Here is a 24,246-nt window from a genome sequence, read left to right on the forward strand (position 1 = left end):
CATGGATTAAGGGTTAAAGGTGAGAAGTTTAAGGGGAACAGGAGGGGAAACTTCTCCACTCAGAGGGTCATGAGAGTGTGGAACAGCAGCCAGCACAAGTGGTGCATGCAAGCTCAATTTGAATGTATAAGAGAAGTTTGGATAGTTACATAGATGTAGGGGTATGGAGGGCTATGGTCCCAGTGCAGGTCGTTAGGAGTAGGTGGTTTAAATGGTTTTGGCATGGACTAGATGGGTTGAAGATCAATATTATCTACCTCTGCCTGCAATCAGAAAGTGTCTTTTAAACATTTTTTACTTTTGAGATCTAACTCGCCTATTAATTACTTGGGTGCATGGCAAACTCACAATTTTGACCACTGCATTCTCACTCAAGAGTGGAGAGTGTGGGCAAGGTACACGTAGAAAATTCTGGTCTGCATATCTGCAGAAGGCTGGATAAACTTTCTTTTGTGTACTGCCTAACCCTTGCACTTAGAAACTTGTTTTTAGGTTGGATCAGAAGGCAAACAGTGGCGACATTTACTTCTAATACTTCCTTCTCCTTGCAATACTCATGTCAGGCAGTATACAATGCACTATGCATTTCTGACATCAGTTACATAAAACAGTAAGGTTATAGGAGCAGAGTTAGGCCAGTCTGCTCCACCTTCATTCTCCTACCTTCCCCTGTAAACCCCAGCCCCCTTTCTTATCAAGAACTACTATTTTCTACCTTAAATACATCCAATGACTTGGCCTCCACAGCTCTCTGTGGCAACTGTGCACTCAAAGTCTCAAATTAAGGTTTGAAGCTTGCTATGGGCAAGCTAAAAATGCCTCTGCTATCAATGCATAGCTGGAACTTGGGACATCCATGGTCCTGCAGAGATGTGCCAACTTTTGATCATTCCTACCACACCATTCCCACAGCCTCACCTTGCCAATTTCCCCTGCTCTCCTAATCATCCACCCACCTCCATTCAAAACCATCTATTCCTCATTCAGTTCTATCATAATCTCCACTCTCTGCAAGAGGGATTACTCTTAACATACATGGTAACTTGACCCATAATCCATTGGTTTGAATGACAATCTAGGAAACTATATCTCTTAATCTTACATAACACTTACATCTCAGCCTCAGATTTATCTTCCATTTAGTTGAGCCCAGGTCCTCACACCTGAAAAGGCTGATGTATCTCAACACATCAGTTAATACTTTGTATTCGTCACTTACAATTCACAGTAGAACAGCAAATGTTCTGCAGAACCCAGTATATTCAAAGAGAGCACATGAACCAGAACCAGCTGTACCCACAGGGACCATGGAAGGGAGAGAGGCACCTGCTGAACCACTAGGGTTTCCAAACTGTTCAACAGCAGTTCATTGGAGTTTTATGTAAAGAGACATTTAAATAGTTACCATAATATACCTAAAAGTACACCCTCAATTTCTATTTTCCAAGCATGCTGTGTAATGGAAAGTGACAGCCTTTGCAGTCTGCTCTATACTTGCCTAGGCAATTCAGTTAAGACAAAATTCATGACCAATAATCTGTAGTCAGAACCCTTTGAAAGCCTCTTGCAACTTCCACCTTTCTTCCCAACTCGCTACTGACTCCTGGCATGGTGTAGGTGCAGAAGGTGTAGCATACTCCCCAACCTTCACCAGCGTTCAGCATTCAACAAATTGATCCACATCAGACATGGATCAACAGGCACTCTCTTCTGCTGTCCCTCAGTGACTCGTGCAGAAACACACACTCCCGATTCACTCCAGCAAGCATACAGTACGTCACTAAAGACTCCAGCAAATTTCTACACTTGTGCCACAGAGAGCATTCTGACCAGTTGCGTCACTGTTTGGTATGGAGAGGCCAACATACAGGATCAGAAAAAGCTGCAGTCTTAGCCAGTCCTATCATGGGTACTTGCCTCTCCGCCATTGAGGACATCTGAAAAGATGATGCCTCAAGAAGGTGGCAGCAATCATGCAGAACCCTTGCCATCCAGGACACACCCTTCTCTCATTACTGCCATCAGGGAGGAGATACAGGAGCTTGAAATCCCACACAATGTTCCAGGAACAGCTTCTTCCCCTCAGCCATCACATCTCAACAGTCCATTAACACTATCTCACTACTTGCTCTCTTTTTGCATGACTGATTTATTTTATATTTCTTATTTTAATTTATAGTACATTTTTATGTATTGCACTGTACTGCTGCTGCAAAACAACAAATTTCATGATATACACTCAATGGCCACTTTATTAGGTACACCCACTCATTAATGCAAATACCTAATCAGCCAATCATGTGGCAATAACTCAATGCATAAAAGCATGCAGACATGGTCAAGAGGTTCATTTGTTATTCAGATCAAACATCAGAATGGTGAAGAAATATGATCAAAATGACTTTGTAAGGAATGATTGTTGGTGCCAGATGGGGTGGTTTGAGTATCTCAGAAACTGCTGATCTCCTGGGTGTGTCATGGTCAATAATCTGTCTAGAGTTTACAGTGAATGGTGCATAGACAAAAACACCTCTAGTGAGCAGCAGTTCTGTAGTCAAGAATGACTTATTAATGAGAAAGGTCAGGGGAAAATGGCTAGACTGGTTCAAGCTGACAGTAACTTGAATAACCATGTGCTATAACAATGGTGTGCAGAAGAGCATCTCTGAATGCACAACATGTCAAACCTTGAAGTGGATGGGCTACAGCAGCAGAAGACCACATTGATACACACTTGTACCTAATTAAGTGGCCACTGAGTGTGTGTCACTGATAACAAACCTGAATCTGATTCATCTTCGCAGCTTCTGGCTGAGTTACGACCAATTACTCTTCACCGCTGGATCTGAGCGTCAATGACACATGCTACCACAGTGTCTTTGCATGAACAGTGAGTATTTGGACAGCCAACAAGTACTCATTGATTCTCTTTCCTGTGCCACATGTCCTGGCCTGGTGTCACCAAGCATCACCTACCAACCTCCTTGGCCCAACTAAAGAGGCTGAACTGGGTACAGCTACGAAGGCTGGTTCAGGAAAGTCAACAGGCAACCAGTGGGAGGCCTTATATATATAAAAAAAGGAACTCAGGAGCTAATAGATGGTAGATGAGTTTACACCTGCAGGTAATGAATTCAAGGCAGTTCCTGTCAAACCCAATGCAGAGTTCAGGCTAGCTCATTATCACATGGAACAACTAAGAACTCCACAGGGAGATAGGAAGAGAAGAAAGGGATAGGGAGTGAAGGAGGTTGGCTGGGAGAACTCCCATGTAGAGCGTAAATACTGGTACACAAGACCATCAGACCTCATGGCGCAATAGTAGGGCAACTAGCTCCAGAGCAGAAGGCTGCGTGTTCAAAGTGTGTCAGGGTCACAAATCCTGATTGGGATTTTATATTTAAAGTGGAGGTTGAAAGGTAAGGGCATCACAGGTTATGAGGAGAAGGAAGGAGAATGGGGTTGAGAGAGGTAATAGCCATGATGAAATGGGGGAAGTAAGCTCGATGTGCTGAAGGCCTAATTCTGCTCCTAGGTCTTATGGTCTAATAATTTAAAGCAAATGTTCCGTTTCTGTGTTGTATAATCCAGCTAGAGTAAAAATCTGATAACCTGGCATCCCTGGGACATTACACACCACACAGTAGCATAATAATTTTACAGCAGCAAGCCTGGTGAATTTAAAGGGGAATAGAAAATATACAAGTGTTCCACACTGGCTGCAAGCATCACCCTCATTCCCGATCCTAGTGTCCCAGCCACCAACCCACGCTGTAGTGACACAAAATGGCCCACAGCCTGAACCCTGGACCCAGCCCCACTTCAACGCCAGGTTTGGCTGCATTTCTAGACCGCAGTCCAGACCCTGGCCTCAGCCACACACACAGCCCACATTTGAGACCGATCAGCGAGTCAGATGCGGTTATTAAGGGGCGCTTCATCATCACAGTAGTGCCAAGATTGTGAAAGTTTTGCTGAAAATGTTGCAAGTGAGGAAGAAAACTTGTGTGCACCTTTAGGTGCTGCCTCTTTCTATTTTGACTTGGATACTTTTAAAAGAATAACAACAAAACCCACAAGGGATCTTTATAAAAATACAGCTGCTGCTTTAACTGCAAATTCCCTGAAGTACTTCATACAAAAGAGAAAGAAAGAACGTGCTGGCTGGCCCTGGTGTGGGGGGTGGGGAAGGCTCACTTCCTTTTGCGGGGGCCTTGCCTCTGGCCCCGGCGGTAGGATGCCCTATCTCTGGCGGCCACCTCCCCACTCCTGGCTTCCCTCCGCAGTACCTTCTCCCCCAAGGAGCTGTCTTTGCCGGCGGGCCGGCGGAGGCTGGAGCGGAGGCGTGGAGGGCTGCAGGGGGAGACTGCAGCAGCTGGCGGGGCTCCGACGTGGGAGCAGGATGAAGTACCCCTCAGGTTGTCGAGCGGTGGACTGTCCATTTCGGAGACTGCGTCTGGGTTCTCCGTCTCGGGGGCACGCCTGCTCTTTGGGCCTGCGTACACATTGAGCCTGCTGAAGGGTGGGTTGGGACCGTCTGCCCCGAGCGGTGACAAGACTAGGCTCTTCTGATCGGGCAGGACCTGGGGTAAAGGCAACGAGGCCCCGTCTGACCGGGAGCCCGTGCTCTTGGATGGGCAGTCACTGCTGGGGGCCTCCCCCAAGCCGCGGTCCCGGGACTTGAGTGCGGCGGCTGGCGGCCGGGAGCCGGAGGCCACACTGTTACCAGCCTGCAGCGGGCCGCAGCTCCCACCAGCCTTTGGCTGCAACTTGGCGGGAGCTCTGTGTTCGTCAGTGGGCAGCCCCATGTTGATGTCCGGGCTAAGGTTCCTGAAGAGCTGGCGCACATGGTGGGACGAAGCTAGGCTGCTGGGCGGCGTCTTGAGGATTCTGTTGGTGACTGGGTCATAGTACCTGACTGGTGATTTCTTGTACTTGTACTTGGTCGGGCTGGCACCTTCCTGCAGGGTCCTGGAGCTCCTCTTCCCTTCCAGCGAGGCAGCCTGCCCCGAGTCAAAGTCAGGCGAGGACAGGACGTAGATGACCGTCCTGGGCTGCACTGGGCTCATAATCCTGCTGTAGGATCTGGGCAGCCTCAGGGAGCACAGCCTGGTCTTCATATCTGGCCTCTCAGCTTGCTCCAGCCCACTCCAAAAGTTCTCGGGTTCTTGATCCAGCCTTCTGGATTTTTTTTTGACTACCGGGTAGCTGATTTCACTGGTCTGGGTACCATGGCTGACCTTGACGATCTGGCACCTGGATGCCAGACGACAGTGCCTCAAGGCGGGCTTCTTGCCCACTGATGCCCGGCACAGGGCAGGGGGAAGCTCATCATCCTTGTCGTCATCCCTGTCGTCATCCGTCAAGTGTGGCAATGCTTCGGGTGAAGGGACGTTTGGGTGACTGTCGACCGATGCCTGGGACGTGCCTTTTAATGCGTCCTTCACCCCAGCCCGGTGCGGTTTCTTTTGTTTCCTTCCGTAGTTGGCCAAAGACTCACTGTCAAAATAACACAAGTATCGGCCCTCCTTGAACTCCTTCACAAGTGCCTCCACTTTCAGATCATCCTCTGCCATGATCTCTGACCAAGTCTTTCCAGCAAAAGATGGCGGCACGTATGGTAGTGACTGAAGCCTCTGCTCCGTCTCCAGGGGGCGCGGTTTCTCTTCAGTGTGTTCGGCTTTCTTGCTGCTCTCTGCAGGGCTGATGTTCTCTATCTCCATCTTGTCACATTCTTCTGCCTGGGAGCGCAGAACCGAGCTCAGCTGAGTTTTGTAGCCGTGGTCGTCAAGTGAGATTCGTGCATCTGTCATCAGCTCCAGGTCCCTCATTGGCACTCTCGAACTGCGCTTCTCCATCTTCACGGAGGCATTCCATTCCGAGCTGCTGCTGGACTTTAGCTGTCCTAGCTGACTGCCCAAGGAGCAGATACTGCCTCCTGAACTTTCCACGTCTTCCCCCATGCCCTGGTACTGCCCCCCAGATTTAGCTTCACAGGAGAGGGTTAAAGACAGCATTTTCTTGAAGCAAGACGCCGTCTCTTGTAGCACCTGCTTGCTGCAAGCCATTTTGCAGCTGTTTGATAGTGTACAATACTCTTTCTCCAGAGGCACTTTCTTCGCCTGCTGACTCCTCTCCAACCCTTTCCCTTGATGTCGATGCTGACCATCAGCCGAGTCCTCGCTGTCACTGTCTCGAGGCTGCGATGCCTGCCGGGTACAGTATTTATGAATGACCGTCTCTATGGTCTCCGAGACCAGATCCTTCGTGCTGACAGCCGCTTCGCCTCCTGTTGGCCTATCACCATGGGGGAAAGCGCTGCTGCCCTGGAGCTCCTCTGGCTGGCTTGGTCCACCAGGACAGTGCAGGCTGCGTCCTTCGCCGTGGTCCCTGAGTTGCGGAAGTGGAGAACCTGCCATCGTGCCCTGAGAGTTAATGTGGTGCAATTTGGAAAACTTAGAAGCTAGCCCTGAGGAGACATCAGGAAGGCTAACTTGACCAGTAGGATTCCAGTGTCCATGATCCTCATGAGAGCAGATGACTTTTGGTTTACTGTAGTCCCCAATTCCTCTCCTCGATGCTGGTTTATATACGCCCAAAGCAATGCGACTGCTATGCCTTTCTGCTTTGCCACAAGATAGAATGCCCTCGCTTGCATTTAAAACTGTAGTCCTACATAACGCTCTATAGGAAGGCAAGCTGACTTCAACCTGCTCTTCAGACACTGGGTCTTTTCTACTTGTTGGGTCCCCAACAGGCACAGAAGATACATTGCTGCCTCTGGCCTGGCTGCAGTCCGTGACGTTCTTAGCACCCAATGCACGCGCTGACCGGACAGATTCATTATCTGTGCTCGGCAACTCCTCTCTGGTCCCAACGGTCTCCTTGTCGTCCTGGTAGGAGTGTATGTCGGCAAGCTCCTTTCTAGGAATCAGCGGGGCACTGACTGATGGTAGGTCCGTGTAGGTTGGCCTGAGTGAAACAAAACAAAACAAGTATTAGCACACTGGAAAATTTAAAGACTTCTGCCATCAGAATTAAGACCATCTAGCAGGGAAGATTGGTACAGCAAGTTGGTACAACCAGACAGGAGCCCTAGGTCCCACACCACCTCGTTCAGGAGCAGTTATTACCCTACATCCACCAGGCTCCTGAATCAGTGTGGATAACTTTATTCATCTGAACACTTAGCTGATTCCACATTTCAAGAACTCTACAACACATTCAGTTTTTTAAAAAAAATCTATTTATTATTTTTATTTACACATTGGGCGTTTGTCTGTCTTTGTTCATCTTTTTCATACATTCTATTGTATTTTTGTTTTTTTCCTATGAATTCCTGCAAGAAAATGAATCTCAAGGTAGCATATGGTGAGATACACTGAGTGGCCACTTTATTAGGTACACCTGCTTGTTAATGCAATTATCTAATCAGCCAGTCGTGTAACAGCAACTCAATGCATAAAAGCATGCAGGCATGGTCAAGAGGTTCAGTTCTTGTTCAGAACAAACATCAGAATGGGGAAGAAATGTGATACAAGTGACTCTGACCATGGAATGATTGTTGGTGCCACGTGGTGATTTGATTAACTCAGAAGCTGATCTTCTGGGGTTTTCACATACAACAATCTTTACAGTTTACAGAGAATAGTGCGAAAATCAAAAAACAACATCCAGTGAGCAGCAATTTGTGGGTGAAAATGCCTTGTTAATGAGAGAGGTCAGAGGAGAATGACCACACTGGTTCGAGCTGACAGAAAGGTGACAGTAACTCATAACCATGTGTTACAACAGTGGTGTGCAGAAGAGCATCTCTAAATACACAATGTGTCAAACCTTGAAGTGGATGGGCTACAGCAGCAGAAGACCATTAATATACACTCGGTGTCCACTTTGAGGTACAGGAAGTAATGAGCGTATGTACTTTGATTTAAAAAAAAAACAACTTATTTTGGTACCCCAACCCTGATGCACAATCTAACAGTGAAATATTTTTACTAAGCACCCCACTTCAGTAGAATCCTGCCTCTTAAATTCCTCCCCCTTCAGGAAATGGTACCAGACACTGCTGAAGAAAACCGTGGCACTGGTTTCTTCCTTTTCTCTTTCTTGTCTTCCCTTCCACACTGGTATAACCTTTGGGGAACACAAAATACTCTGCAGATGCGGGGAAACTTGCCGACCATTGTTACCCCAGGTCCTTTAGAGATCGAATGGTCAACATTTTTGAAATACGAGAGACTGCAAATGCTGGAATCAGGCAAAAAACCTGGAGGAACATCCACTGCTTATTTCCTCCACAGATGCTGCTTGAGCCACTGAATTCCTCCAGCATTTTGTGCCTTGCCTTTTGGAGCCTGATGTTGGATGAATACAAAAATAGGACATGATTTTTCATAGGATAATTTATAGACTCGAGATCAAAAGTGCTTATATGCAAAGACCATCAGATGACCACTTGTGGACTGAAAAGAGAAAAGGAGAGTTTTGCTTTTAATGTACTTTGTGATAGTCAGAATACTCCAGTACCATTGTAAGTCTTGACAAGAGATAGGAAGTTCCAGTAGCACTATTAGCATTCCATAACACATGAGGTGCTACAGAGACACCGTGAGATAAGCAATCTCGACTGCCATTTTAAAAGTGGAACCTTAAGGTTACAATGCAGTTCTGACTTTGTTGTTACAAAGATGAACTAACACATCCACGGTGAAAAAAACAATTCATATACTGGTCAAGATAGCAGCCAGACACCATCTGCCAAAGGTCCAGAGCTCGGTGATTCTGGAGGTAGAGAGCCTGAATGGTTGAAGACCGAAGTTGAAGTTGGTGAACCCGGAAGTAGAGGGCAAGTCCAGGCCAGAGGATTGAGGTTGGAGGCCCAAAGTCTGTGAGTTTGAGAGTCTAGGCTAGGCTAAGGCTCACAGGCGTGTGCGTGTATATTATATATATATAGATAGAGGGAGGGTAGGAAAGAGGCTTGTTTTGTTGTCTTGTTCTGTCATTGCTGCTGCTGCTCATGTTGTTGTGGTAGAGACATGCTATGTTGATGCTGGAACGTGTGCCAGTGTGCCAGCACTTGTGGGCTGGGCTGTCCCCGGCATACCCTTGGGTGTGTTGGTTGTGAATGTGAATGACCCACTCACTGTATACTTCCATGTAGATGTGATAAATAAATTGGAATCTGAGTTACGAGATTACAAGTCACTGGGTTGAAGACTGCCTTCCTTTACCTGTTGTCCTTGTATCGGGAGGGATGATACTGTATCACGTCCTGCAGGAAACGCTCCATGAGGCTTTTTGCCACCAACTGGTTCCGGGACTCGCCAGCCGACTGCCTGTGCCGCGTGCTCTGCAGGTGCTGAACCAAAAGAAAGCACAGTCAGTGGAGATCGACCCCACGCTGCTCCCGTGCCACTGTGACCTACTTCCCACCCCTACCCAGCTCCTACCTTGATCCTCGGCAGGTAGTCCACTCTAAGTAGCACGATGGACCAAGTGCTCCAAGCATCTTTGTAAAACAAGCCGCTGGACAGAGCCCTGCGGACTGTTTACCCAATCTTATGAACAGCACAGCCTGATCCTGCTCCCTTTCACTTGCTCTCCAATAGATACAGACTGCTATGTATCCGGTATTAACACTTCACTTGCGAGGGCCCAGGCATTAGCCCTCTGCCAAGTACGTTGCCAAGTTAGATCCTCCTTCATGTCAGTGCCACACTTTCTACCATTTGGCAGAGATCCAACATCAGTCTGTGACCTGAGAAGGAGGTATACGAATCCAGGCTTGATATCAGGTTCGGAATGTTCAACAATATTCAAAGAATTAGCTCGACTTCAACAACTTCTCAACCACTCATCGGTGCTGGTCTTTGTGCCGGACAAGATGAGAGAATTTCAGTCAGGAAACGCTGCAGCCAATTTTCTCACAGCACCTTTCCATAAGTCCTTAAAGGCTAAGTTTGGAAAATGCCCATTTCTTCCATCTGAAGCCTTTCTAGCCCGATGGAGGGAGGAAAAACTCATCTAGACAATGGCACCTCAGGCCACGTAGCAGTCCATCAGCGACACACTGGTGTTAGCAAAGACTTCTGCAGACACATTGAGAGTGGGGCTTGAACACCAGGAATTTCTCAGTGCCTCTCCCCTTGCCATCCCAGGGCTCCCCTTGGTCTTTGATCACTACAACAGAATTTCTCTATGCCCCCCCCCACCTTGGTCTTTGACCTTTTGAACAATCTAAGCACTCTACTCCAAATAACCTTGTGTCCACCCCAGGTCAGGCAGCATCTTAGCTAAACATCTCCTCTGGAAAATAAATCTGAAGGTCCATCACTCTGGTGATGTCACAGTACAAGAGACAATTTAATCCACTGGGTCTGCAGGGGCAACCATTCTCCTTTCCATCTTCTCTTCCACTGACCTTTTGGGCCAAGAATTCTGGATCATAAGACAAGGGAGTAGAATTAAGCCCATAGAGTCTGCTCCACCATTCAATCATAATTCATTATCCTTCTGAGCCCCATTCTCCTGCCTTCTCCCTTTGATGCCCTTACTAAAGGAGAACCTATCAATCTCTGCTTTCAATACACCCAAAGCATCTGTGGCAATGCATTCCACAGATTCGCCACCCTCTGGCTAAAGAAATTCCTTATCTGTTTTAAAGAAACATCCTTGTCTTCAGAGGCAGTGCCCTCTGGTCCTAAACTCCCCCGCTACAGAAAACATCCTCTTCACGTCCACTCTGTCTAGACTTCTGAATATTCGATGGGTTTCAGTGAGATCCCCAGTGGGTTCTGATGAAGTGATTGGCAGGTGTCAACTCAGCTCTCCAGGTTGGCCCACTCACATCACTCACTAGACTCCCACAGGGAAAGCAACAACCAAGGCAATATCCAAATACTTCTTGGGGAGAAGCAAACTGCTGTACAGGACATAAGGAAAAGTCATTATTCTCAATGTTGGAATAGGAGGATTTGTACTTGCAGAACTTATTCAAACATCTTTAACAAACTAGCTGCCCTTTTACAACCTCAGGATATCCCTGTGCTTAATCCTATTTTTCCGAACGGTAGATATTATTGTGATGAAGGAGGCACGGCAGCCAGTTTGCAGAGTTCCACTTGATAAACCACCAGTTACACCTGTCTTAGTAGTACCAGTGGGCATAAATACTGAGAGATCATTCTACTGTCTGATACTGGGGGTGCAGAGGTGACAAACAGGACCTCCAACCATGCAGTGTTCCCTTAAAATGGGTTGTCAACAGTATAGATTAGGCACTAAAGCCACTTATATGGAGTTTCAATTTATAAAATATAGTGAGCATGCTAACACTAAACCAAGAAAATAAATATTGCTGCACTGAATTATTTTTTCATAACAAGATGTAGTCTTGGATAACAGTGGTTGCTGAGCTCATAAGACTCCTCACCTGTTCAAGGCAGTTGTACAGCTCCTGGCAGCAAGCACAGTAGCCCCGTTTGCTCTGCATGGGGAGTCTCTCTGGAACAGGTTGCTCTGTGTACGCTCCACTGCCACTGCAAAGGGGAAAGCAGAATATTGATGGAGTTGGACAGATATTAAAACTTGCACTACGCTGGGCAATGTTTTATGTACAATCCTCACATCAGCAATTCCCAAGACCTTTTATATACCTCAATGATGTCCATGTTTAATATAATTTTCCTTCTGTTCTTTCATAGCCCCTTTTTCCTTAATGTCAGTTCTTACATTAAAGCCTTTACTTATTCTTTTGATGTTTGCATAATCAGAGCATTCCATCCTAAACCTCAATGGACTCAAGATGGTTAGCGCTTTAATATATCTTAATGGATTTCCAATTCTCCTCAAGCAATCTGTTGGGTTTAGTAATGGCATTCTAATCATGTGTTGTACATAGCCAGTATGTATTACCTCCCAAATAATCCCAAAGCCTTTTAACTCAACATTTGTCTAATTACCTGGCATTGTCCGTCATCTCTGCAAAGTGCTCATTCCTTTGTACATCTGTCATAAATCAAAAGAAGAGTTTGATTATAAATTTAGTTCTACTACTACCACCAAGAATACAAATTCAGATGCTGCTTTGGAAGCTCTCTCATGTTCCTTACAACTTCTCTAATCAGCAAAACACTTTACAAGTTTACCTGCACTACATGTTATTTGATGGCAAAAATAAAATTAACTACATTGATAAATTGCCTTTCGCAACAGAGCTGCGTAATGTTGAGTTGGTAAGAAATTAAATAAGTATTTTGTATTCCTTTTCAATCCAGTGGATATGTAACATCCAAATATAGGTATAAAATGGGAATTGGAAGGGAGGAAGTTACCTGGGAAGTTTACTACCAGCAGTGAGCAAATCATTGGAGCTGCAGATTGATATGACCCTGGGTCTCAAAAGTGATACTTAATGCATTGGTTTTCATTTTCCAAAATTCCCATGAAATTTCTAGTAGACAGGAAAGTAGCAAATCTAACCATTTTATTCAGAATGGGGAGGGAAGTAGAAAGCTCTGCCAGTTAGTTTAACATCTACCACAGAAAAAAAATTTGGAGCTCTTATTAATAACTACAGTGGATTCTGGTTAATTGGGCCATCGCTTAAATTGGGGCAGTCAGTTATTTGGGACAACTCATAAAGAAAACTTTAAAAAAAAACAAGAAAATAGCCGGGATTCCCTTTGATTATTTGGGCTACTATGCCTCTTATTTTGAGCAGCAGACCATTGGCGAACAGTTTCTAACTAGCATCTGTCATGTGCACTGTGCTTAGGGCGAGCAGTTGCATGTGTTTGTGTTCAAAAAACAGTGATTTTTGTCACTGATAGTTGGCAAGAAATACACAGTACGACATTTCAGATCACCACAGTTTCAAGCATTCAGGCTTGAAGATGCCAGAAAGGGATGGGAGTGAAAATGAAATAATTTCACTACTTCAGCAAGTTAGGAATTGAGAAGGTATCGACAATCATCTTGAAGGTTATAATGAAAGATGAAGACTTGGAGGATGCAGTCATCTAAAGCACAGCATGAAGGCAGTTCATTACTACACTAGGTGTCTGCACTGATTTTGTTCATTTACAATTAAAATATTGCTGATGAATTCCTTTGTCAATAATTATTAGAATACTCTAAAAGTATTAGTAATGTTCTAATCTGTTCTGTATTTCATTTAAATACTTAAAATGTTACTCAGTTAAATGGTAGTTTGTCTTTTTTTAAATACCCAATTGTCGCAGCTGCTTAACTGGGCCAAAATGTACTCATTCCAATGTGTACCAATTAACCAGAATCACTGCATATGATAGCAGGGTATCCAGAAAATTCAATGTGGTCTTGTGAAAGGGAAGTAATTTTATTTGTGCTATCTAATTAGATATGTAGGTGCAGATATGAGACTGACTGGCTTACAGAAAACTATTGGTGTAAATGGGTCTCCTAAATGGCAAAAGTTAGGAGACATGGATGAGGCCACTAAAAGCATGGATGCAGAATTTCCTGAAGACACAAAAATAGGCTGGAAAACAAGTTGTGAAGTGGACAGAAAGAGGCTGCAAGGGGGTTAAATGGATTAAACGAATGAGCAGACATCCGTCAAATGAAGTATATGGGAAAATGTGAGATTTGCCATTTTGGCAGGCAACAATCTTATCCAAATGGCAAGAGATTGCAGTGTTCTAGTACATGATTTACAAGTACAGTGAATAATGTCATTAAAGACAAGAGATTCTGCAGATGCAGGAAATCCAAAGCAACACAGACAAAATGCTGGAGGAACTTAGCAGGTCAGGCAGCATCCTTGGAAATGAATAAACAGTTGATGTTTCGGGCCAAGACCCTGCCTCAGGACACAACAGTCAACATTTCGGGAATTGAACACAATATAGATGTTATGTCTCAGTTTCATGGGGCATTGGCAAGTTCACATCTGGAGAGAGACGCAGGACAAGTCTGCTTATTTAAAGAAGGATATTAACAGCTTTGGGGCATACAGGAGAATATTTATTCGAATAATAGCTGGAATGGGTGGGTTATTGAGGAAAAGGTAGACAGGCTAAGCTTGTATCTGATGTAAATTTGAAGAGTGGGAAATTTGAAGGGTAACAAATCAGCATATAGGAGAGAAGTAGAAAATCTGGCTCAGTGGTGTCACAACAGCAACTGCTTACTCAATGTCAGCAACACCTAGGAGTTGATTATAGACTTCAGGAGGAAACCAGAGGTCCATGAGCCATTCCTCGTCGACGGATCAAAGGAGGAGAGAGTTAGCAAAGGTGGAGAAATTATTTCAGCGAACCTGTCCTGGGCCCAGCACGCAAGTGCAATTATGAAGAAAGCACGGCAGCACCTCCACTTCCTTAGGAGTTCGGCATAATTCAGAATGAATTCCTGCCTCAGCAAGGACCTGGACCCATCACAATTTGCCTATCGCCACAATAGGTCAGCAGCAGATGTAATCTCAGTGGCTCTTCACATGGCTTTAGACCACCTGGACAACACAAACACCCATGTCAGGATGCTGTTCATCAACTATAGCTCAGCATTTAATACCATCAATTCCCACAATTCTGATTGAGAAGTTGCAGAACCTGGGCCTCTGCACCTCCTCTGCAATTGGATCCAGACTTCTTAACCGGAAGACCACAATCTGTGCAGATTGGTGATAACATCTCCTCTTCGTTGACAGTTAACACTGGTGCACATCAGGGGGTGTGTGCTTAGCCCACTGCTCTACTCTCTCTATATAACCAATGACTCTGTGGCTAGGCATAGCTCAAATGCCATCTAAAAATTTGCTGATCATGCAACCGTTGTTGGTAGAATCTCAGGTGGTGACGAGAGGGTGTACAGGAGTGAGATATACCAACTAGTGGAGTGGTGTCGCAGCAACAACCTGGCACTCAACATCAGTAAGACGAAAGAGCTGATTGTGGACTTCAGGAAGGGTAAGACGAAGGAACACATACCAATCCTCATAGAGGGATCAGAAGTGGAGAGAGTGAGCAGTTTCAAGTTCCTGGGTGTCAGATCTGAGGATCTAACCTGGTACCAACGTATTGATGCAGTTATAAAGAGGCAAGACAGCGACTATAATTCATTAGGAGTTAAAAGAGATTTGGTATGTCAACAAATACACTCAAAAACTTCTGTAGATGTAACGTGGAAAGCATTCTGACAGGCTGCATCACTGTCTGGTTTGGGAGGGCTACTGCACAGGACCAAAAGAAGCTGCAGAGGATTGTAAATTTAGTCGGCTCTATCTTGGGTACTAGCTTACAAAGTACCAAGGACGGGCCGGCTGGTGGTGCAATGTCATCAGCGCCAGACCTGGGAGCGGAGGTTCCCGGGTTCGAAACCAGTCTGGTCTGTTCCAGAGTACGCTTTCCATCCGTGCCGGGTTGAGTGTCGAGATCGCAACTTGACCTTGTAACATAAAGGGAAAAATACTGCGAAAATGTCTATGTGAGGAATGGCACGCCACACAGTCTCTCTCTCGCTCCGCGCCTTGTAAAAAGCAATGAAAAAGTCATCATCACGGATGCATGCACATGCCTAAAAGAAAAAAACAACAAAATACCCAGGACATCTTCAAGGAGCGGTGTCTCAGAAAGGCAGCATCCATTATTAAGGACCTCTAGCACCCAAGGTTACCATCAGGTAGGAGGTACAGAAGTTTGAAGGCACACACTTATGATTCAGGAACAGCTTCTTCCCCTCTGCCATCCGATTCCTAAATGGACATTGAACCCTTGGACACTACCTCACTTTTTAAATATATATTATTTCTGTTCTTTGCACGATTTTTAATCTATTCAGTATATGCACACTGTAATTGATTCATTTAATATTATCTTATTTTGGTTTTTTTCTTCTATATTATGTATTGCATTGACCTGTTGCTGCTGCTAGGTTAACAAATTTCACGACACATGCCAGTGATAATAACCTGATTCGAATTACATCTATAACTTTGACTGACTTCTATAGATGTGTTTATTAAAGTCTGTCACGAGCCTTGTGGCCCATCGGGCTGGAGCTTATGCTGGTTTCCGTGGCGTGAAGCGACTGAGAGTCTGAGACTTGCCCCCCCCCTGTATAGGACGCCAGTCTATCGCGAGGTTAACATTTTTGCCAGTACCTATTTTCAGCTGGGTGGACTGGAGCATTGTGTGGTCAAGGACACACACATTGCCTTGCCGAGGCTTGAACCCACGACCTTCAGGTCGCTAGTCCAATGCCCTAACCACTTGGCTACATCTATAGATGTGTGGTGAAGTATATTGACCAGCTGCATCACAGCCTGGTATAGGAACACCAATGACCTTGAACAGAAAATCCTACAAAAAGTAGTGGATACGGCCCAGTCCATCATGGGTAAAACCCTCCCCACTACTGAGCACATCAACATGAAGTGTTGTTGTAGGAAAACAGCATCCATCATCACAGACCCCCAACCACCCAGTTTGTACTTTCTTCTTAATGCTGCCATCAGGAAGGTGGTACAGGAGCCTCAGGACTCTCACCACCAGGTTCAGACAGTTACTACCCCTCAACCATCAGGCTCCTGAACCAGAGGGGATAACTTCACTCAACTTCACTGAACTGTTCCCACAACCTATGGTCTCACTTTCAAAGACTCTTCATCTCACGTTCTTAACATTTATTTGCTTATTTATTATTTTTTCTTTTGTATTTGCACTTCCTTTCAGCAGCATCACAACACAGAACACATGATAATATGTAAATACTGTATACTTGTAAGAACATAATTAGAACAAAAAAAGTCCATTGCTGTGCATTGTCACAGTGTAGCTAAACTGAGACAGTGATTAGTATTGATAAGAACTCAATCCTTCCACTTCAACAAAATGGCTCTCCTAGCTATCAATGTAACAAATGCAATAACATGTTGGTCAGACACAGAAATACCATGAATATTTTGAGGAAGTATTCCAAAAAGCACAGTTAATTTATTAGGTTGTAGATTAATTTTAAGTGCTTTAGAAATTATTGAAAAAAACGACTTCCAGAACTGTTCCAATATAGAACAAGACCAAAACATGTGTGTCAGTGTAGCTATCTCAGATTTACATCCATCACAATGACTACCAGCTCCCACTTTGTCACAACGGTTCTCTCAAGTGATGCTATGTCTTAGTTTGGAGAAAATTAGAAGTCAAACCTTTGAACCTTTATTTGATTTTGAGAAAAGATGGGGCTCATTTGCTCGTTATCATCATTTGAGCTAATTGATAGATTTTTTTCCACGATCTAATTGTAAATTTTTTGGTATATTTTCTTTTCTTTCTGGCCGTTTGATGTTTATTTTTAGAAGCTTTTTGTATGACGCATGGCTCCAGGGTTGTACACCTAATGTTTTTTTTCCCTCACTTTATCTGCTTAGTAGGTTTTTTTTGTTATCACAAATTTTTTTTCAATCTTTTAAGAGAATGTATTTTTTGAGACATTGTAAGTGTTGTTACTTCAATGTACTCGTGTTATTTCTTTTCTATAATATAATAATAAAAAGATTTGAAAAGAAAGAAAGAACTGAATGGTGGAATGGAAATAGCTGTTTTTGAACCTGGTGATGTAGGACTTATGGCTTCTGCACTTTCTGCCTAATGGTAACTCTGAGATGATGACATGGCCAATGATGGGGATCTCTGGGCACCTAAATTCCTACTACTTTGTGTGTGTGGATTCCTTCCTGGCACCACTCTCGAACAACATGGCTCACAATGCGTTCTGCTCCTTGCTTATGCTTCCCAGTGCCAGAGGAAATGCAGCTAACACAGGCGAACAACCCAATCATTTAATTGATCACTCTCAAATCAATCACTTCATAATATTCTCTACTCAATAGAAACATACATTCAACTTTTTACAATTGAACCTGTTTGGTCTTGGTATCAATTCCAGTCAACAATGGCTGCAGCTCCTCCAACACCAAACCAATGGTTCTCAAGATCCAGAATGCAGTGCCTCATACTTCAACAAGCTTCATTGGTTTGAGCCCACAAGGGCAATTTCTTGCAGCGATGGCATGCTTGTCTTTACATCAGAAGACAGTGCATTTAAGTATCCTTTATGCTTCAAGCCATTAAGGATGAAGGGTTTGTGTACTATTGTGTGGTGTGCCAGTAATATTCAAAGTAAATTTATTATCAAAGTACTGTACATATATCATGTACTATCCTGAGATTCATTTTCTTGCAGGCATTCACATTAGAATACAATAGAATCAATGAAAAACTATACACAAAGACTGACAACCAATGTGCAAAAGACAAACTGTAAACACAAAAGTAAACAACAAACAAATAAATAAATAAAACAGAACATGAGTTGTAGACCCTTGAATATGAGTCTATAGGTTGTGGAATCAGTCCAGAATTGAGGTGAGTGAAGTTGTTCATACTGGTTCAGGAGCCTGATGGTTGAAAGGTAATAACTGTTCCTGAATGTGCTGTGAAACTTGGGTGTTTGTTTCAGTATGGAGTATTGAATAATCCAATTGCAGAGGTTAATGACTAAAGCTTTATGTTTTCCAAATCTCATTTCCTGCCATTAGGAGTCCAAAACAAAAAGGCAACTTAACTCCAAAATGTCAGTATCTAAAACACTTCCTCATTCCAACTCAGAGGCTGAATGTGGCTTTTTGTGATATACATTAATGATCCATAAAGGCCAAAATTAAGAAAAGAACTTTATTCATGGTACCAAACTTGTCATTGTGGTTGTTGATAAGGAAAGTTCTCGGTTGTAGGATAATGTTAATGCAATTCGGAAGAGTGATCCATATGTTATTTAGCCACTGAGTTATTCCTGTGTAGGTGGGTGCCGAAGAGAGTCATAGGGAAGTTAAAGTGCAAGTGTAAGGGAATAAGTTGCAAGGCCACAGGGAAACATTCTACCAAAGTGCATGAACAGACACTTCCCTATTCTGTATTCCATATGCCACTTTCTTGCCCATTCTCCCAATCGATACCAGTCCTTCTGCAGATTCCCTGCTTCCTCAACCTACCTGCCCCTTCACCTACTTCCATATTATCTGCAAACTTTGCCACAAAGCCATCAATTCTATCATCCAGACTATTTACATATAACAAAATGTAGTGGGCCCAATTCTGACATTTGTGGGGCACGACTAGTCATTGGCTGCCATTCTTATTCCCACTCTTTACCTCCTGCCAGTCAGCCAATCTTCTATCCATGCTAGTACCCTTCCTGTAATACCATGGGCTCTCATCAAGCAGTAGTAAATCAAGGCAACTAGATTTGCCTTGTTGCCTAGAAGATGTTTCGCCACTCATCCAAGAGGCTTCTTCAGTTCTCATCCATGGGGGGTAGTTTTCTGGCTTATAAACTGAGTTGTTTAAAGGTATAGTAATCACAAGGGTCATTAAGAGTCATAGAGGTAATGAGGTTATTAGTCTCATCTTTGCTTCTTTCAAATGATGATAACAATGTGCACATTTTGAACAGGGAGGGCAGGCGGTTTGAAAGAGGTTAAAAAAGCCATCTTTGTCAAACTGGAAAACCCATCCCTGAACGGAGGGGTGGGGCACGACACCACCTATCAGCTACTTACAATGCAGTCCCAACATCTCTACCCCAGTGTCTCCACGACAGTTCACATCTCCATTCATGCAAAGATTGATGACCCTCTCATTACCTCTAGGACTCTCATGTGATTGCTATACCGTTAAACAACTCAGAGTTTATAAGCCGGAAAACTACCCCCCATGGATCAGAACTGAGGAAACCTCTTGGATGAACAGTGAAACGTCTTCTAGACAACACAGCAAGTCCAGTTGCCTTGATTTACTACTGCTTGATATACAATGTCCTGGATGACTGAGAACCTTCATAGACACTATGGGCTCTTATATCATGTGCAGCATCTTGACAAAAGTTTTCTGAAAATCCATGTAAACAACATCGCTTTTGCCTATCCTGTGTGTTACTTCCTCAAAGAATTTTAACAGATGCTAGGCAAGATCTCCATGCTGACTTCAACCTATTTTATCATGAACCCTAATACTTCATCCTTAATAATGGACACTAAAATCTTACCAACCAATGAAGTCAGGCTAATTGGCCTATGAATTCCTGCCATTTGTCTCTGTCCCTTTTAAAGAGTGGACTAACATTTGAAATTTTGCAGCCTTCTGGAACCATCCCCTACTCCAGTGATTCTTGGAAGATCATTCCTAATGGCACCACAATCTCTTCAGCCACCTTTTTCAGAACCCTTGAATAGTTCAAGTGGCTTAAACCTTCAGAACTTTCAGCTTCAAGCACTTTCTCCTTAGTAATTGCAACTACTCACTTCTGCTCCCAGACTCTTTTGAATTTCTGACATGTTGCTGGCGTCTGCTACAAATGTAAAATATTCAATCAGCTATGCTGCCATGTCTTTGTTCCCCATTACTACTTCTCTAGTGTCATTTTCAAGCAGTGTGATACTGCTTCGTCTCTCACTTATTCTTTATATTTGACAAACTTTTAGTACCCTCTCATTATTGGCTAGCTTAACTTTATATTCAGTCTTTTCTCCTCTTATTGTTTCTTTAGTTGCCTTCTATTAGTTTCCAAAAGCTTCCCACCAATTTTGACTTCCGTTGTCAGCCACTGTTGCCTTGTCCTCCCTTTAGAACACTTATTTGCAATTAAATGATTCCTGGGTCTCCGAATTACTCCCAGACGATCTGCCATTGCTGCTCTACCATCATCCCTGCTAGTTACCCATCCATTCAACTTTGGCTAGCTCCCCTCATGTCTATGTAGTTACCTTTACTCAACTGTAATACAGATTTTAGTTTCTCCCTCTCAAACTGCAAGATGAATTCTCCATATTATATTCGCTGCCTTCTAAGGGCTCCTTTACCTTAAGCTCCTTAATCATTACACAACACCAAATCCAGAATCATCTTTTCCCCCAGTTCAAGTTTAATTATTATTCAATCATACACGAATACAGCCAAATGAAATAGCATTACTCCAGGGCCAAGGTGCAGAATACATTAGCAACAGTCACACATAGCACAAAGCACATACAAGTTTTCAGTAAAATACAGTCACAAAAAAAATAAAGTCCAAGCCTTTGAGTCCACAAATGTTGCAGAAATCTGCAGCCGAATACAACACAGCTGGTCTCCCATACATTTCCGGGGGGGGGGGGGGTGGCAGTACCAACTTCAGCTTGGACGCTGTGCCACGCTGCCTTCGGTGGAGGGCACCAACTCCAACACCTCCCTCTTGAGCGGCTGTAAACAGGCAACACTGCAGCTTGAAGCCTAGTCGTTGCTACGACCAAAGTCACGCCACTCCCCCACTGTCCACCAATAAATCAGTGAATCGGACTTGCAGCATTCCACATTAACGATGTCCAACAGGGTCTTACAATCACAAGATAAGCGACTAAGATGATCACTTGCTGTTAGACCTGCACACCAATAGCCCCGATGCCTCTCTGACACAGAAGCAGTAAAAACCGCACCACCTCCAGCTCCTTCAATTTCTCCCCCAATGAGCAACTCACTGATGGGGTAGACCTGCAGTACTCCAAGTTCTTAATGTCCAGCAGGGCCTTGCGATTGTAAAAAATACTTTCTAAAAAAAAAAGGACAATAATACCTTTGGTTGACCCCGTAGAAGTAATTGAATGCACCGCCATCTTACCAGAAGATGGACTCAACCACAAGCTGCTCTAAAAAAAAAACCGTCACATAGGCATTCTATAAATTTCTTCTCTTAGGATCTAGCACCAACCCGACTTCCCCAATTAATATAGCTGCATATGGAAATCCTCCATAATTATCATAATATTGCCCCTTTTATATGCCTTTTTCCATCTCCCATTGCAATTTGTACGCCACACCTTGGCTACTGTTCAGGGGCCGGCATATAACACCTACCAGAGGCTTTTTTACCCCTCTACCCACAAGGATTCTACATCTTCTGATCCTATGTTATTTCTCACTAAGGATTTGATTTTTGTCTGCAGAGCCTGAAATATAAAATGACAATATAACACAACAGAAAATGCTGGAAATATTCAGCCAGTTAGGCTGCATCCGTGGGAAGAGAAGCAGAACTAATTTTTCCAGGTTGAAGACATTTTGTCAGCCCAGTCAACCATCAGCCATGTCAGAAACCTGCAGATGTCCATAATGCTGCTTTGGTTGAGATCGCAGAACCAAAGTTCATACATTCCAGATCCACTGAATAACCCCTGTCAGGGTAACCCTCACGCAGGAAGGAGAAGGTTGGACAGATTTGGGCCGTTTTCTCTAGAGCATCAGGGGCTGAGGGGAGACCTGGTGAAGAGACAGAGACAGGGTGAGCGGTCTTTTCTGAGGTTGGAAGTGCTGGGTGGTGGAAGGCATGGGTTTGAGGCAAGAAGAGAAAGTTTAAAATTTAATTATTTTTCTTTTAATAAACACGGTGAAGTTTACTCTCAGATGCACAACTTTGCATGCACAGGTGCAGTGAAAAAAAACTTACTCAGGGGAGCGATGGGTGCCTGGAATGCACTGCCGGGGGAGGTGGTATAAGCAGTACATAATGCAGTTCAATTAGCACAGAATCATAGATCAAATGGCCTGTACCTTTGCTGTACTGTTCTACGTTCCATTCTCTTCCTACTGATGTGTGCTGACCTCTGGTGATTAGTCCAATGACAGTGGCATTGGCTACACACTTTATGGTAAACACTGATGAGCTGAACAGAATGTGTATAGAGCAAGCTTCAATGATTTTATGTATTGAAGCCCTGCACGTGTTTAAGGAGAACCTGCTGAGAAGATGCCAGAAATTTTTGGGAGACATCTCTTCCCCCAACATCAAGCTACAACATAATACTTAGAACACTTACCATGCGTTGAACCTTAGTCACCCAACAGTTTCTTGAAAAGCAAAAGGTGCCTTTTTAAATGAACATTACTAAATAAGTTCTAAATAAATTGCACCCTTGTTGAATATTTATGTTATTTTCCTAAAACAGCTCACCAAATCCTATACTTTCATGTGATCACTGGTTATCTGAATCCTGAATTATCTGACTGCCCTTTAATCTGAGGTTGTGCTTAAATAGTCGCTATAGAACCGGGACCCTACATGTCTATATCTGTATCAAACTGTGCACATCATCATCAAACACTGGGAAAAACATTGATTCTGATTTATTTATTTTCACTGACATATGTCATGAAAATTGTTGCAGCAGTACAATGCAAGACAAAAATTACTACAAGTTACAAGAAATAAAGGAAGAGTGCAAAGGAGGAATAGCGAGGTCATGTTCATGGACTGTTCAGATATCTGATGGCAGAGGGGAAGAAGCTGATCCTAAAACATTGAGTGTGGATCATCAGGCTCCTCCCTGCTGGTAGTAACATGAAGAAGGCATATCCCAGATGGTGAGGGCCTTTAACGATGAATGCAGCCTTCCTGAGGTACTGCCTTTTGAGGATGCTGTTGATGATGGAGAGGGTGTGATCATGATGGACCTGGCTGAATCTACGGCTCTGTAGATTCTTTTGATCCTGCACATTGGAGACCCCATACCAGGCTATAATGCAACCAGTAAGAATTTTTCTTCACTGTACATCTATAGAAATATGCTAGAGTCTTTGGTATCATACTAAATCTCCTCAAACTCCTGATGAAGAATAGCTGCTTGCATGCCTTCTTCATGATTACATCAATACGTTGGGCCCAGGATATATCCTCTGAGATGCTGGCACCCAGGAATTTGAAATTGCTCATCCTCTCCAATGTTGACCCCTCAATTAGCACTGGTGTGTGTTCTAACTTCCCCTTCTTGAAGTCCACAATCAATTCCATGGTCCTGCTGACATTATGCACAGGATCATTCTTGCAACATCACTCAACCAGTCAGTCTGTCTCACTCCTGTCCTGGATCATGTACAAAAAAGATATTTTGTACATGGTAGAGCAGTGTAACCAAACATCTACAGTTCAGTCATAGTATCTTTCCCTGAAACAGTTCATAATGGGTTCAAGTTCCATTCCAGAGGCTTGACTGCAAACTTAGGCCGAGACCATCATGTAGGGTTGGGAAGTTGTGCTCTGGCCAATATGTAACTAACCACATGGATACAGATAATCTGGTTACTTTTATATTGCTGTGCCCAAACCAGCCTCATTGTTTACTACAAACACAAGAGATTCTGCAGATGCTGGAAATCCAGAACAACACACACAAAATGC

The 24,246-nt window shown here is 43.9% G+C and overlaps 1 protein-coding gene across 19 annotated transcripts in view; it reads right to left on the reverse strand.

Annotated features, from left to right (window-relative positions):
* Window positions 1-2,143: 2,143 nt before the first annotated feature.
* zdbf2 (zinc finger, DBF-type containing 2) overlaps window positions 2,144-24,246 on the reverse strand; it is a 31,304-nt gene continuing 9,201 nt past the window's right edge. For 12 of the 19 annotated variants that reach the window (XM_063051598.1, XM_063051599.1, XM_063051597.1 and 9 more), the window contains 5 exons: window positions 14,303-14,494; window positions 11,964-12,009; window positions 11,435-11,540; window positions 9,234-9,361; window positions 2,144-6,972 (listed from right to left, as the gene is read on the reverse strand). In XM_063051598.1, the coding sequence (XP_062907668.1) occupies window positions 4,194-6,972; window positions 9,234-9,361; window positions 11,435-11,540; window positions 11,964-11,980 (3,030 nt within the window). In that variant the 5' untranslated portion in view covers window positions 11,981-12,009; window positions 14,303-14,494 and the 3' untranslated portion in view covers window positions 2,144-4,193. Of the gene's footprint in view, window positions 6,973-9,233; window positions 9,362-11,434; window positions 11,541-11,963; window positions 12,010-14,174; window positions 14,233-14,302; window positions 14,495-24,246 lie in introns of those variants that run through there. The other 7 variants (XM_063051602.1, XM_063051606.1, XM_063051604.1 and 4 more) reach the window with 2 other exon arrangements.

Source organism: Mobula hypostoma, chromosome 6 (assembly GCF_963921235.1).
Source record: "Mobula hypostoma chromosome 6, sMobHyp1.1, whole genome shotgun sequence".
Lineage (NCBI taxonomy): Eukaryota > Metazoa > Chordata > Chondrichthyes > Myliobatiformes > Myliobatidae > Mobula > Mobula hypostoma.